This window comes from Triturus cristatus, chromosome 9 (genome assembly GCF_964204655.1).
Source record: "Triturus cristatus chromosome 9, aTriCri1.1, whole genome shotgun sequence".
NCBI lineage: Eukaryota > Metazoa > Chordata > Amphibia > Caudata > Salamandridae > Triturus > Triturus cristatus.
Window position 1 is genome coordinate 736011346 of NC_140592.1, and position 16522 is coordinate 736027867.

Here is a 16522-nt window from a genome sequence, read left to right on the forward strand (position 1 = left end):
GTGCCTTCCCAGCACCGGGCACTGAGGTTCCATGTAGGTGATTTCTTCCTCGAAGGAGAGTCTTCACTTTTTGGGTATTGGTGGCAATGTGCAGGAGATTTTCCTCAGGGGCTTTGTAGAAATGTTACCAGTGTCAGGGTGAATGAGAATATTCTGTTTTGCATCCAGTTTCTCTTCCAGCCTTTCAAGGATTGGTGCTTTGAAAACACCCTATATCTCCTTTGAAGGTCTGGTCATGGTCTTTGGCAACGTGAAGCTGGGTCCCTGTGGAACTGTATAGGTGTGGAGGCATGAGAATTCTTCACTCTGTACCCCCTCAGAGGTTCTGGCAGACAGTCTGTGGGCTGTTCATTGGCTGGAACCCTGAAGGGCCTAGCCTCTTCTGTCTCTGCGTCCAGGGGATCTTGTTCAGCAAAAACATCCAGCAGCTCAGCAGCTGACTATTGATACATTCTAAGTTGTGCCCTAGAAGACGCGATGTTCAAAAACAGCCTCTTCTCCCACCTAAGCGAGGCACAGGACGCACATGCTCAAGTGAGAGGAAAAGACTGCAAACGCCTTGGTTGTCAGTCCAAGGATACTTGGCACTTCACTGTTGGCAAAAACAGAAGGCCGTTCAATCTATTACTCTGTATTTGCCCCCATTCTCCAAGTTTCTACGTCTAACTGAAGGAGTCAATGACAGAGGCCTGGATTCCTAATTCTGTCTGTGTAAAACAGCACTCTAGTGATTGTCGCAAACCTTTCAGTGCCCTGGAAAGTCCACTATCCACCCCTGGGTGTAGATTTGCTCACAAGAAAATAGATGTGTGGTTACATCTCTCTATTGTTAGAAAACTGTCTTTTGTGCAATTCAAAATTGACTTGAGTAAAAAAGTAAAACAGGTTATTTACATCTGCGAGTTAAACTTCTACTCAGAAATAGCTTTGGATAATATTATATTATTAACATCTGCGGATGTGCTGGTAAATCTGGTACTGCATTTAACTCAAAGAAATCCAAATTCCAAAAAGAAGGACTAGCTTTAGGATTCCAGGGCATGGGTGCAGCATAAACAAAACTAGTCCTCACAAGAGCTCTAGATGGAGCTACTAAGAGACATTCACCCACTCACAAAGAAGGCATGGTCTACAATGGAACCTCGAGTCCAGCAACACAGAGTGACTATTCACAGGCGCTCATTAATGAGTATGCCATTTTCTGCTTGCACGCCATTTTCATAGAGTCCTCAATATTAAGTTGGTTCTTTTAAAATTATAATTTACCATTTTCACTTTTGAACATACTTGCTCCCTTTTTGGTGGCAGTCCTCATAACCATGTCTTAGTCTTTATTTTTTCTTTCTTGCTGGGAAGTACTTAACACTGACCCACAGTTATCTCTGTCTGACCTCTCTGCTCTTGCTCTACTGAAGAAAGCATGCTGCCCCCTACCCTCGATGCTTGGTTCTCATTCACTATTTCACTCTGACCCCTTTTCTCACTGTGCTCTTTACATCAGTTCTCCATACGTTTTGGTAGTCTGTTTGCTATGTCTCATGGTCGTTTGGACGATAAACTTGCCAGTCTCCTCCAACATAAATATAGTGAGGCGCTCTAAGTCACTATGTTTTACTTAGGAATCTTTTGTGCATCACTTTTAGTTTTTGCTTTGTTTGACCTTATTGTTTACAAACGAGACTTTTTGTGTGTAGTCACTTAAGTGCTAAGTTTGAGTTGGTCTGGTCTTCAGTGCAGCTAGCCCCAAAGGTGCGGAGGAAGAGACCATCTCATCCTTAGTACTCAAGGGGGTAAAAACGTATGACTTACTGCAGATTTTGGTATGCATATGTGGTGGGACCGCTCCACACTATGGTTGACTGAGGATATCAGCTCAATGTTAATATAACTCGCATGTCACATATTTACTGAAGGTTCAAATTCATTAACCAAGTGACCAAACCACACACACGAGGACATGATTCAGACGAGAGCGGGATGCGAGGGAAGGAACAGATAAGAGTACATAAGGCAAAGGGCAGAAGCTAGTTGGAGGTAAAGATTTGTATAATGGTCAGTGGGGTTGGGAAGGTTGAGAAAGGAGTACAAAGTAAGTTGGGAGAGGGAACAGAATGTGGGTCATGTATGCAGATTGCGTTGAGGCTCCTATCTTACCATGAAGGTTGCATTGACGAAGCTGCGAACGGTAGGACCTGTGGACTCCAAGACGTCAGGGGTCATGAGGGGGGTCGAGGACAGGGTGCTGCCGTCCTGCAGCCACTCATTGTAGCGCAGGCTTGACATCTTCAGCCTCTTGGAGGGGTCTACCGTGAGCAATCCTAGTGCGGGAAGAGAGGAAGCTGGTGAGAAATGATACGGTTGGTGGTGGGACAGCAGAAGACAGGGATGAGAGAAATGAGAAGACCGAAACATGCTACAGAAAGGACACTCGAATGGAAAGAGCTTATGAGAGACAGAGGAGAATGTGGAGAGAAGAAACCACTGAGCACAGATTTCCATCACACCTCGCACCAGCTCCTTGGCAGCATCGGACACATGTTTCCATGCCTCGCCTTCTAGCGAGAACTCGCCTTCCCGGATCTTCTTCATGATGTCAGAGGCATGGGTGAGCAGCGTGCCCTTCTGGGTGCTCTGGAAAGGGACTTGCCCTGAAAGCATGGTGTACTAAGGAAAGAGAGAGAAGTAACCTTATAAACTCGCTGTTGATGATGATGGAGTCCAATTTAACCAAGCCTTGTGGCAACAATTGCCAAAGACGGCCTCCTCAACCCACCATGACCTTCCCACTCCATAACTGGCTCTCGGGTCCACTGCCCTCAAACAAGACCCGCCCCCAACAACTGAGCTCCGTACCAGTATAACCCCTAAGCTCCAGAGGTCGCAGGACTCGTCGTACCCCTCCTCCTTCAGCAGCTCCGGGGCAGCATACTGCAGAGTAAAGCATGGCGTCTGCATGGGCTGACTGTTCTGAGGCCTCAGACGGGCAAATCCAAAATCAATTACTTTCACAGGGGACTCTTCGCTCTCATCTGCAAACAGAACGTTCTGAAAGGCAAAGAACAGCAATTATATGTACACCGAGGACAGCAATAATTTGCATAGTAGATTCTTGGTTCTCACTGGGAAACAGAACACGTGAAAAGCAAAAGCCTGAACCACATAAAGCAACAGGTCTTTATCCCAGACCCGCTCTGGTTTACAATATGGAATGGCCTGTCTGGCGAGGTGCCAATATGACCCTCACTGCTCTTTAGGATAAAGCTGTATACCTTTCATTTAAAAAAATGTTTTAATGTGTAAAAATGTATTTTATAGTTCATTCTGAGACTTATTTGATTGCTGAAATGTGTAAAATATGAGCTTCCCCAGGAGAATTGTCTTGTAAAAACAAAACCACCAAAATACAACAATAGTAAAAACTAAAAATATAGATAAGTGTGTGGCAAGGGCAAGCCCAACCACAAGAGAAAGAACAAGTAAGTTATCTCCTACATGTAGGTACATTCCAGGAGATTCCATAGCCTTTGTTCTCAGAGACACTTATTCAGTCAGTATTGTTTGGCGGAGAACACAGAATCCACCGCCAAGCTGTTTGAAGCGCACTGGGAACCTCTACACATGACTCTGCAATGACCACACGTGCTCGCTTACCTCTGGCTTCAAGTCCCGGTGTACAACCCCAGCGTCATGCATGAAGCTGACCGCAGACACCAGACTGCGCATGATCCCGCTCGCCTCTGACTCGCTGAAATGCTTCTTCTTTTTTATTCGATCCAGGAGCTCGCCACCCCTTAGCAGCTCCATCACAAGGTAGGTGTGAAACTGGAGGAGGACAGAAGAGCCAGGGTGAATAGTTTGGAAAGAAGGACACATGAAGACAAAGAGAAGGAGAAAGAGGCGGGGAGGGCAGGAGAAGATGGAAACAGAGAACACTAGAGTGAATATGTATTGGTCATTACAATGATGATAAATGCTGTCTGGTCATAACAGTCTGAATTTTGCCCGATTGTTACACAAAATGTGAATATTGTCCAGTCAAGAAACCATGCATCAACATGAATGTATACTGCAGAATGTGAATAGTTCCAGGTTGTTCAAATCAAAGAGTAAAGATTGTGGAATATTTTAGCAGGCAAATGGTTAAAGAAGATTTATCATAGAAAACAAAACGTGGGAGACACCCCGTACAGGCAGCTGTGCGTCAAAGCGTGCATCCTACCAAATAACACAAACATTCCACACAAGCATAAAATCCAATGATGATATCCTAATGATGCCGGATGGTGAGCACATAGCTACGGTGTTAGGAAAGGGTAATTGAGTGGTAGAGTCTCACCTGGCAAGAATGAATAGACAATGGTGCGCATGCACAGTGAATTCACTGGAGGACCGGGATTGAAAGATGAAGGACCGGGATTGAAAGATGAAGGACCGGGATTGAAAGACGAAGGACCGGGATTGAAAGACAAAGGACCGGGATTGAAAGACAAAGGACCGGGATTGAAAGACAAAGGACCGGGATTGAAAGACAAAGGACCGGGATTGAAAGACAAAGGACCGGGATTGAAAGACAAAGGACCGGGATTGAAAGACAAAGGACCGGGATTGAAAGACAAAGGACCGGGATTGAAAGACAAAGGACCGGGATTGAAAGACAAAGGACCGGGATTGAAAGACAAAGGACCGGGATTGAAAGACAAAGGACCGGGATTGAAAGACAAAGGACCAGGATTGAAAGACAAAGGACCGGGATTGAAAGACAAAGGACCAGGATTGAAAGACAAAGGACCAGGATTGAAAGACAAAGGACCAGGATTGAAAGACAAAGGACCAGGATTGAAAGACAAAGGACCAGGATGGAAAGACGGAGGACCAGGATGGAAAGACGGAGGACCAGGATTGAAAGACGGAGGACCAGGATGGAAAGACGGAGGACCAGGATTGAAAGACGGAGGACCAGGATTGAAAGACGGAGGACCAGGATTGAAAGACGGAGGACCAGGATTGAAAGACGGAGGACCAGGAATGAAAGATGGAGACCAGGAATGAAAGATGGAGACCAGGAATGAAAGATGGAGACCAGGAATGAAAGATGGAGACCAGGAATGAAAGATGGAGGACCCATGCAGATTAAGTAGTCTCAAAGCTCTGAGGCGCATGGAAATGCAAAATAACATGATGTGCACACTGCTCTCTTGGATGCAATATTGAAATGCTTGACAGTGCAAGAAGGGCGGTATCTGTCAGGGCCTTGTGGTTTCAGTGGATACATCTAAAGAATTCAATCACTGGGGCTATTCGGTCTTTCTTTGAGGAACATTACCTTCACTCTAATGGAGAGGGAGCAGCAGGAGTGGGTGAGAAAGGAGTACAGGCTCCTCTCCTGGGCCCCTAATGTCATCTGCAGCCACAAGGCAAGAGTCTGCTCACCCTCTCCACTGGCTGCTGCCTACTATTGCTTTCTCTCTTTTCCTGGGGAAGACTCAAATGTGCAACAGCTGCTTACCAGCACAGTTCAGACAACACAGCCCTCATAGGCAGCTTCTATGTTGCCATGTATACATTCAATCGAGAGGGAAAAAAACACACAATTAACTGTGCTAAGGACACACAAAGCAGAGGTTGTGATTGGCTAGAGAGTGGGATTCAACCCTATTACTGTGTACACGGACCAGAGTGCATACACATAAGGCATAGAGATGTTATATCGTAACAAATAAGCTTTCATAACAAATATTAATGCCATAAAACCTATTAAAATGACCTAGCATGTTGGCTTAGTGATAATAAAAGTCATTTATCTCTTATGATGCAATAACACTGCATGGGCATTTTATTTATTGTGAGTAATGCATGCACTTTATATTCTGCTCACGTTACATTCCATGTGCAGGCCTTGACCATTTGACTTTGTGCCCCTCTGAAAGTCAAATCCTAAAGAGGTGGCTCTTGGCAGCTCAGCGAGCTCACAGCAGTACCTAGTTCATTTTTTGCAAGGATTGCAGCAATACTGTTGACAAGGATTATCTAATTGCCCTTAAGTCACACCAGGCTTAGAAATTAGCCTCACAGCCTACCTTGTCAATCCTGCTGCACAACATGAATTCCTCAAACGTAACCTCAGAGCCCACCTTCAGCAAATAGTACTATTCCTATACCCTTCTCTTGGGAAATACCTCTTTTAAAATGTCCATCATTGGCAAAATAAATTAACTATTAGCTCTTACTTTACTAGGTAGAAACAACTTCTTTCCCTGCAGCAGACACATAGGTACTCTTCATTTTGATCTGCTTGAGAAATTTCAGAAACTCCTTTTTCACATACTCAAACCTCATGGATGTACTTTTCACAGCTAGCAATGCCTCATCGGCTTCCATTACCAGCTACGCTCTTGTATCAACAATTGCACCCTCCCAGCACTCCCCACTGCCATCAAGCTGTCCACCTCATCATCAAAATATTTACCACCTTTCACTTCTCCTGGAACTACCACACTAGACATGCCAAAAATATCCTTCTGTAGATTGGTTAATCTTCTGGCTACCCTGTCTGTGGCCAGATGTAGTAACAAAGGTATCAGTGGTTTATGGTCTCTTTTCACTCAAAAAGACTAACAATCCCCTCCCTTCCCCTGTGTACGTAAGGGCTCGCCTTTCAAACCACAAATCAAGGCCTACATTTCATCCTCTTCAACATCTTGCATGTGAAATGATAATCACATTCTTGCACTGCAGCCCTTCCCCAAACCAACAGGCATTGGTATCTGTCTTATGTATAACAGTTTTTAATGCCTAAGGTGTACATGATAATAATTTGAATAAAATCACCCTCAATGCCATCAAATTCATGCGAGCACATTCCATACCACTCAGATGGTAAACATTTCTTTGACACTCCACCCATTCTTTGCCTGGATGGTAAAACAGGATATACATTTTATGCAGTGAGCATTCATGCTTAGATACAGCGGAGGATGGAGGCAAAGCATTCAGAGTGGACTCTACCAATTTTCGCATTACTGGTGGGATCTACTTCCTACTTTCATTTGGCACTTCTCTCCACAACTTTCAAGCTTCTCAAGCACTAAATACACTCTTGCAGGAATACAGTGCAAGACGATATCCCAAAGTAACTCACACTCACCATGCCTTCAAAGATGTTATGCACAGTGTTTCTGAAGTCTTCAGAGGCCAATGCGACCCAGATGATACGAGCCTGAACAGGTACTCCGTGATCAGTGTCACAAAGGAGGCTTATGAGCACTACCAATAAGGGGGGCAACCTTTCTGAAGCCTCTATTGCCTTCATCAACCCTTCAATGCTCAATCTACCAATACCAAACTACAAATGGTAATTCACACTTATTGAGATGTTTCTAACTTTATATGCCTTAGGTAAATCAGTTGCCAACTTTTCAGTGAACACATTTTGGAAAAAACTTTCCATACCAACTAAAGGTATGCCGCGTCCCAATAAATTATTTGTTCTTTAGCTCCTGAACACAATTCCATCTTCAACCATGCCCGATGTACCTATCCTGGATTAGGTGGCTACTTTATTCCATCCATACATATTGTTTTAAAACAAATCCGGGAGGAAAAAACAATACCAGCCTTTTGATAGGTGTCACCACACGCCTCTGTGCCTTACCATCAAGAGGGCTAATGCCACACGTGTCCTCCTTCAACCAGTGGGTGTAATCTTGTTCAGATAATATCATGTGTCTCTACTAGCAGCGTTGTCCGTCACCACCTTGCAACTTGGATGCTTCATGGCTTCCTCAACAATATTCCCAACATCCACATGCAGTAACTACACTTGAGTGGCTCTCATCATTCCCACACTGCACCCATCTCACACTGCTCTTGACAATGCTTGTGCCCACCTTTCTTACACCAGCAGCAAACTACCAAACGTGCTGAATAATCTTTTACTTTAGACACTCCCAGCCATACCAAGCTTACAAGTATTTATCGTTTTTGTATTTACAATTGAAGAAGTTACCTTTGGGGTTTACAGACTGCATTTTTTGCTTCTTTATCTGCGTCATCATGGATCTATTTTCCTCAAACCTGTACAGACCCCAAGCTGTTTTGGCTCCCTTCTTGCTTGTTGGGGAGCATGCTGTTGGGAGATCGTGGGGACTGTTGCAGCGCCTACTCACTCTTACACTGCTCAGCTAGAAGAAACCCCAGCGGAGGGGGCCCATTATAGAGACAGGCCCAGGGCAAACTCCCGTAGACTCAGCCATTGGAGTAAACAAGTGCAGCACTTGGAAATTCCTGCTAAAAAAGTCTATGTACCCTGCAGGCAAGCAGGTGGTTTAGTCTGGCAGCCTTCCAGAGCAGTAGAATTTCTTAGCTGCTGATGGGTCCTAAATAGTAACATTTGGTCGAACCCAGACAGAGTATTTAACACAGGTCGGTCTTTGCACAGGGGCTGAGGTGCAGGTCAACGTTCAAAGTGATGACTGCTTCAAGTTGGCATGAGGAGATGGGATGATCTGTGACCTGGTACCAAAAGACACTGGATGTCCTCGTGTAGACATAAACTTTACATGGACATACAATACACCCTCTGTGGTCCAGCTGGAAGGTGAGGGATCAACCAACCCATTAAGCAGCAGTATACCCTGTTCTACTGGTCGAACATGGAAGTAGACACAGATGTTTTACTTAACACGGCAGTACTGCCCGTATAGTTGATATTAAGGAGGGCAGGCAGACTCCATTGTACCACTACCCATGAATGCAGCTCCCCGATCATGCAGTTTGACAGAGATGGTCCCCTTGGAACTCTGTACAAGTTCAAGCAACTAACATATTCCTTGTTGTGGATTATGGCATGAGATACCCCCAGGATGTCTCTTTGCGTACACCATTGACCCTCATTGGGATATTATTTTCTTGCTGGATTATCTAGCACTGGGATATCCAACAGAGGAATCTCCTTCAAATACACATATATGAAGTCAGTGTCGACAAATGTAATGAGACCTACCACTCTGTTCACAACCCACCTTGCCCATCCATACCTAGAAGTGGATAGAAAATGTTGCCAAATCTTTGAAGACTGCAATAGGTACTTTAGGTCAGCCTTTCAAGAGAGCGAGAGAGAGAGAGCGCGCGAGCGCGAGAGAGAGAGAGCGCGCGAGAGAGAGAGAGAGCGCGCGAGAGAGAGAGAGAGAGCGCGAGAGAGAGAGCGCGAGAGAGAGAGCGCGAGAGAGAGAGCGCGAGAGAGAGAGAGAGCGCGAGAGAGAGAGCGACATGCTGCCAAGTCTTCTCTAGGCCCATAGAAAGGTGTTTCAGGAGAAAAAAGTACTGTTCTGCCCTTTTCAACTCTTCTCTGGCAACCCAATATACAGGTAACTTATTTTGCTTAGAGACTATGAGAAGGAAAAACAGAGTTTCCCAGCTCATTATGTGGCATGCCATGTGACTGTCTCAGGAACTAGGTGGTCCATATGCACAACACACAGGATAAGATGCATGTGGGTGATGGACTCATTGGTCTGACCAGACAGCAACCCTTACTGGTTATTAAGAGGGTCAGGAAATTCTGATTCTGAAGCAGATCCATCCACATGACGGATTGGCATCAACATGCCCCCTGAAGACAGCGCTAGACCTAGCAGAAACAAGAGGGTTCAATCTGAGAGAGTTCTTATGGCTTAGAGTGACTGGTTTCTGGGTAAAATGTTTAATATGCAGTTATGCACTGTATGGCAAACGAGAAAGATATCAGAGAGATTCAAAACTTGTTGTTTACAAATGACTGTTCAGTAATAATGCAGAGCAGATTGCTTTAACTGAGTGACTGTCTAATTAGCTCTGTTGAAAACTCTCAAAGGTATTTGAATGAATGAATATAAAATGTATAGAGCGCTAACTTAGCCCAAGGGCATCAAGGCGCTAACAGCAGAGCAATGTGCAGGCAGGAGAAGACACACTCAGACCAACATCTAAGGGAACAACCAGGTCTTTGAAACCTTTCAAAAGAGCGTGTGATCGTTGTCCCGCAATTTCGTCAGGGAGGGAATTCCACAATTTAGCTGCAGCAATTGAAAAGGCTCTCTCGCCCCATCTCATTCTTTTGAACCTGGGAACGATAACAAGATGTTTACTTGCTGACCTGAGATTTGACAGATCTTTCAGGCTGCAAAGAGGTACATACAGTAATGTACACTGTTTTTGTGTTGGGTGAGCTTGGGAACGGTGTGGGGGTTGTAGTCATTGCCATGAAATGCGCCTATGAACTTCCTCTTACAGAAACCTCTGTTTCCTCTCCCTCTTACACCACCCACCACGACACATTGTGTTCACCTGCTCAAGTTTTAAAATGCTCCTGTGCTTTTTCTCCTATACAAATCCTTCCCAGACACAGGCATCAGTGCACCTCTGCTCTCCCTACAACACACTGCATTCACATGCTCAAACCTCCCTAGCCAGGTCTAAACTGGGGGTGGCATGGTGAGCAAAAGAATGATGGATTTAACCCAGATCTCTTGGCTGGGGGTGAATGTTTTGATTTGTTCTGCATTCCGTCCATCAATTGTGTGTCTTTTGCTTTCTCGCCCTAAGTGCGCCAGTTATGCCCAGACGTGGGTCCTGGGCTCACTGTGCCACTGGAATCAAGCTATCCTGGCTGAAGAGGGGTGAAACCCTGAAACCGGCCCTAGGATGCTTGTTTTCAGTCCAGGGAGGACCTGGCTTGGCAGTTCGGGCTGGACTGTTCCCATGAGGCACAGGGTCAAGACTGATTTGCATATGGCCAGGTCTAAACTGGGGTGGCATTGTGAGCAAAAGAATGATGGATTTAACCCAGATCTCTTGACTGGGGGTGAATGTTTTGATTTGTTCTGCATTACATCCATCAATTGTGTGTCTTTTGTAGACCTCCCTAAAAGTCCAAGTTCCAGAAACCTCAGGCAAAAAAAAGCAAGGACCTGCAGCCTTCTGAGACAACCAAACATGTTCCAAATGTTCCCAAACACTACCCTATGTTCTCATCGATCAAAGGTCAAAGAGGCTCCAACAGAGCAGCCATTTTGGCACAATAGGTATACATCCCACACTCTAGTAGCCTAGTTCAGGTTACCTTAAGGTAGGTGAAGACCAGTGCCTGATAATTCCCCCCTCTAAGAATTCAATGCTCCTGGGTAAATAAAAGGAGTGTGCACCTGGCTACCTCCCACCTTCTCATTCTTCAGCTTATGGGCCCCACAAGCAGGCCGTGGTCCGAGTGCACACCCTGCACAAGTGGGAGGAAGTGACAGCCTTCTATGCCACTGGGAGTTTATCAAGTCTACTATGCTTCTAACAATCCGACAGGAACGGATTCCATCACTAGCCAGGCACATTAATATTCCTGTTAAATCCACATCTGCCACCGAGATTATCTACACTAAACCACGACAGTTAACCCGAAAACACAGGAAACGTTAACTGTAGGTTAGCAAAAGTGATACGTTTTTAAGAACTTATGAAAGGCTACGTTGTCAGCAATTCTTCGGAGGTCAAATGGAAGGAATTTCCATAGTTTAAGGCCCAATTTTCCCAATTTTTTTAACTGAGCACATATAACAGCACATGTGCGGTCATGCAAGGGGCCTATGCAAGCAATCACAGCAAAAATACACAACACCTTACAAAGAAGGTTTGCTGAATGCAAGGGACAGCTGGCCTTAGTGGCATGGTCAAATTTCCCTGATAACTTTAGCAGCCGGATGGTGACATTTCGGATATGTTTTAGTTTCCTTTAACTTCTTACCAAGAACAACCTCCAAGTACAATGCATGACCATAATCGAGAAAAGAAAGAATGCAGGCTCTTACCTCAATGGCATACAAGGATCTAGGAATAAAAGGCAGGCTTTATTTTACAGCCGAGACTGGAGGGAACAGGAGGAAGTGATGTTCTTGATGTAGGGGCTCAGGAGAGAGCTTGGTCTACAAAGAACTCAAAGTTGCTCACTTTCGTGATAGGAGAAATTTACTCTCCCTATCATGTAGGCCAAAGGCAGGATCCACAAAGTATGATCCTTCATTTAATAAGGATTTAACTTTAAAAGTTACTTGCCATCCATCCAATATGGTTCATAATTTGCTGGTCAAAACTAATGACAAGCTGGTCAAAACTAATGACAAACTGAGCGTCATTGCCAGAGATCATTGGGAATTTGTTCAGATCTCAGTTGCAGGTCTTGCTTACACGTGTATGCCAATGACACCAGCCAATTCTGTGGGTCCTTTTCCTAGTCACAGTTCTTGTTGTCAGGTACATATATATAAGCTAGCACAAAAGCTCACTAGGCTGCATCCAGTTGAAGCCAACTACAGTGGCTTCACACAAGGTGCAGTACAATCTCCTTACAGTAGGCACTGTTATTTTCGGTTTCTGGCAATGCACAAAATGATGGCTGCGCTGGAACCACCACCACAGAACAGAAATGGGGCAGAATTGCATACCTTCTGGACACACAACTCAGAGCCCAGGAAGGTTAGTCTTTGATAAAGCTACCTCTCTGTAGACTGCACCGCCAAATCACTGCAGGATCTCCAAGCGACTGTAAAACGCAACTTCGTTTGCCTGAATGCAATGCCCACACTTGCACTGCACCTGGGAATGTTATCCTGTAAGTGCAGTACGCTGCTTTTAAAAACTATGGGGAAATGTGCCTTCATGGAGTCCGTGGTCTCGCTCCAGGTGAAAGCTTGGGTGCCGGGCACCTCCTACCTCACTGCTACATGAAATAAGCAGGCAGGCAAGTGAAAGGTAAGTGCAAGCTTTATTGTAGAAAAGGAAGAAATCTTCTGCAAGCGGCTCCGTGGAAAAGCTTCTGCAGACCAACTGACAATATCCTATACCAGCATTGAACGCCAAAACAACAGAATAACCAGATCCCTGCCACCAAGAAAGCAGTTTTCACCGCACACTGCCTAATCATTAGACAGATTATGAATGCTAGCCAGTCGGTCAGTCAGTCACTCATTACAGAACACAAGCATCACCTGGTCAGTAACACCTCAGGAGTGCAAGACTTACCTGGTCTTTGTGCACCTCATGAAGTTTTACCACATTGGGATGTGCCTCACACAGCTTCAGGGCTGTAATTTCACGCTGCACATTCAGCTCCATTCTGCAGAAGAGATAAAGAATTTAAGTGACCTAGGAGACAATCCAGCATTCACCTTTCGGCAACTGACTTCCTAAAAATGTAAAGTTTTAGGCATCAAGAGTAGATGTGGTCACGGTGACCCTGGGCGATACCAACCCGAAAACCCCCAGATCCCTAAACTTCAGACATCACCTTCAGATTATAGTTTCCCTTACACTGTGAAGTAACTGGGACAATGAATGTAAAAACATGACTGTTTGCAATCTAACTTGCCTCCCTGCCTTCATCTGGGAGGGGTAAGAGTCCAGGCTTAAGTGTTAATCTACAAGAGGTGGAAGCTACAAAACTGTTTTTAGAGGCAAGTAACCTTTAACTTTCACAGCTTGAGACATTAGGTTCACATGCTATGAAGATGGGCTACATTAAGAGTGGTAACAAAGTTTATTTACCATATCTTGCCCCAATATAGTTATCTACCCTCCAGTATTTTACATGTTTAAACCCATTATAGGACAAGCAGGGTGCATGAGAGGGGCCTAAGGGGCAGTGGAAGTGGCGACGAAGGAGGACTGGTTGGAGTGCTAAGAGAAAACACAATATTTTGTAAAATAACCAGTCGTCTGAGGACATTCAAAACAGAGTGAGAGTGTGTGGGGGCGTTTTTGTCTGTGTGCAAGTAAAAATCCCTGGTGAAATCCGGCTGACATTTCACAATACCCGACTGAAAGCACCTGTACCCAACTATTTATCGGAAAACCCATTTATTAGGGGGATGTACCACCTTAAACACTCCCCTGAAGTTACGGCCTTGAACACTTGGTACAGTGCAGCTGCTTATTTACAATAGGAGTTGCGCACTGTTGCGACAATACTGATGAAAGATTGATGTATTAAATTCTTTTTTTAAAACTCCTTATCCAGTTTTCATTATGTAACAATGGAGTCTCCCTGTGCTACCTGGTCATATGGGTTCAGGTATACTGATTTTTTTTTTTTTTTTTTTTTCTTTTTAAAAATATTTTTTATTAAACAATAAGTCAGTTACAAGCATGGGCCTACAACCACCAGGGCCGGCCGCTAGATTCAGAAAGGATCGTACATTAGTTAAGGCAGTAGGCGACTCCTGGGGCCCAGCCCCGTAAATGGCTCCGGATAGTTCGAAGGAGGCAGGAGACATAAATTTAACATAAATAACAACTAAAAACAAAAGGCGAGGCATAAGGGCAAAAAAAAAAAAAAAAAAAAAAAAACGTGGGTCAGGCTACATCCGGGGGACTCTACTTCGGACCTTCAATTAGCTATCAAGAGGAAGGAGTACTGAAAGATCGGGGGGGGTAACGGGAGAGGAGCATCTATATTCGATTATTACAACAAGTTGCAAGGAACTATCAAGGGAGAGGGGGACAAGGCAATATCGGTGTCCACAAGGGGGGGGGGGAGTACAGATACCTCCACGATACGCGTTCCATTGCCCCCAAATTCTACCCCATGCCCCGGGTTTACCACGGGCCACATACACAGTCTTCTCCCTGAACATACACCAGTCCATGTTCTCCTTCCATACTGACACGGTGGGAGGCCGCTGGGAGCCCCAAAGCTGCGCTATATCCCTCTTGGCAATCATGTTCCCCAGGGCCGCCCACCGAGTCTGAGCCGCGTTATAATCATTGGGCTCCCACACATTCAGGACACAGCGACGCACCTCCGGCAGCAGCGCAACTCCGGTGACTTGTCCCATGACCCCATGAACCCGACGCCAGTATTCCGCCACCTCGCGGCACTCCCAAAGGATATGGAGAAAGGTGGCACTGAGCCCACATCCCCGCTTACAGAGCCCATCTTCCGAGAATCCCATCGAGACCAAACGGGGACCCGTCACGTACACCCGGTGGAGAATCTTTAACTGGACCAGGCGGAGACGGGCTGGAATGGCTACTTCCTTAGGGGATGACAGTGCGGACTGCCAGTCCTCGTCGTCTAATTCCACCCCATCCCCCGTCCACGTCTCCCGAAGGCGCACCAATAGGTCAGCCCGATTATTAATAAGTTTTTTATAGATTAAAGAGATAGTACTGTCGGGGACATGACCATCGAGTATGCGGTCCTCGAGGGGCGAAGAGGCAGGGATCTTAGTCCCCTCCCCAAAGACGGAGAGCAGGGCGTGCCGAACCTGGGCATATCGGAAGAACTCCCTGTCCGTGAGTTCGTATTCGCTCTGGAGCGCCGCAAAGGTCTTGACCGCGCCCTTCCTCCATAGGTCCCCCACTCTACTAATACCAATCGTGTCCCAACGGTCAAACCCTTTCGTCGTCCAGAGGCTTCCCAGTCGGTCGGAGGTAAATAAAGGAGTAGCACATGTTAGTCGCTCACTCCAGCCCATGGCTACATTGGCCGCCTTCCAGATCCGCACCGCAATCTTAGTAGGGCCCGTCAGGGTCCGTCCAGCCGAGCGGGAGTAAAGCGCCCTGTCATAATTCCCGCCGGGAAGCAAGAATTTATCCATTCCATACGCCGGATTCAAGCCAGGCGCATACGTGGCATGGTTAATGGCCGATAACTGCGAGGCCCAATAATACCTGCGAATGTCGGGAAGCGCGATGCCCCCGTCGTACCAGGGGAGAGTAAGCTTGGCCAGGGCGATACGCGCCCGTCCGTCCCACACCAGTCTCCTCTGCAGGTTCTCCACCTCCCGAAAGTAGGCCACTGGAATGACATCGAAGGAGTTCTGAAGTGCATAGAGGAATCTGGGAAGGGACATCATTTTAAACAGTGCTGCCCGACCCAGCGGGGACAAGGGCAGCCTGCACCACCGAGCCGTGTCTTCCCTCAAACGCCGAAGTGGAAGCAGGAGATTTTGCTCATAGCGAGCCACCGGGTCCAACGAGACGTATATCCCCAGGTACTTAAAGCCGGCCAGAGATACTTGGATCGGAAGCCGAGGCGGCAAGAGAGGAGGGCCACCGGAGATAGGATAGACACAGGATTTAGACCAGTTAATCGTGAGACCCGAATTTCTCCCATAGGAAGTCAGAACATCAAAGAGAACGTTAAGCGACTGCCGCGGCGAGGTAAGATACAGGAGAATATCGTCAGCATATAACGAGACCCGATCCTCGAAGCCCGGGGCCCACCGGATCCCCCTGATCGAGGGCTCCCAGCGGAGCCAAGCAGCGAGTGGCTCCAGGGCGAGAGCAAAGAGCAGAGGGGACAACGGGCACCCCTGCCTCGTACCCCGACCGAGCGCGAAGGGCCGAGAGACCCGCCCATTAACCACCACCTGAGCCATGGGTCCCGTGTAGAGAAGCTTCACCCAGCCAAGAAATCCCTCCCCAAAGCCGAATTTGGTCAAGACAGCCCAGAGGAACGGCCACTCGATGGTGTCGAAGGCCATCGTGGCGTCTAAAG

At 46.4% G+C, this 16522-nt stretch overlaps 1 protein-coding gene across 1 annotated transcript in view; it reads right to left on the reverse strand.

Moving 5' to 3' along the window:
* Positions 1-16522, reverse strand: part of RPS6KA4 (ribosomal protein S6 kinase A4) — a 173048-nt gene that overhangs the window by 23851 nt on the left and 132675 nt on the right. The window contains exons 12-16 of the mRNA XM_085625976.1: positions 13045-13138; positions 3652-3822; positions 2854-3045; positions 2505-2664; positions 2155-2318 (exon numbers count right to left, since the gene is read on the reverse strand). Coding sequence (XP_085482102.1) covers positions 2155-2318; positions 2505-2664; positions 2854-3045; positions 3652-3822; positions 13045-13138 — 781 coding nt within the window. The remainder of the gene's footprint in view (positions 1-2154; positions 2319-2504; positions 2665-2853; positions 3046-3651; positions 3823-13044; positions 13139-16522) is intronic.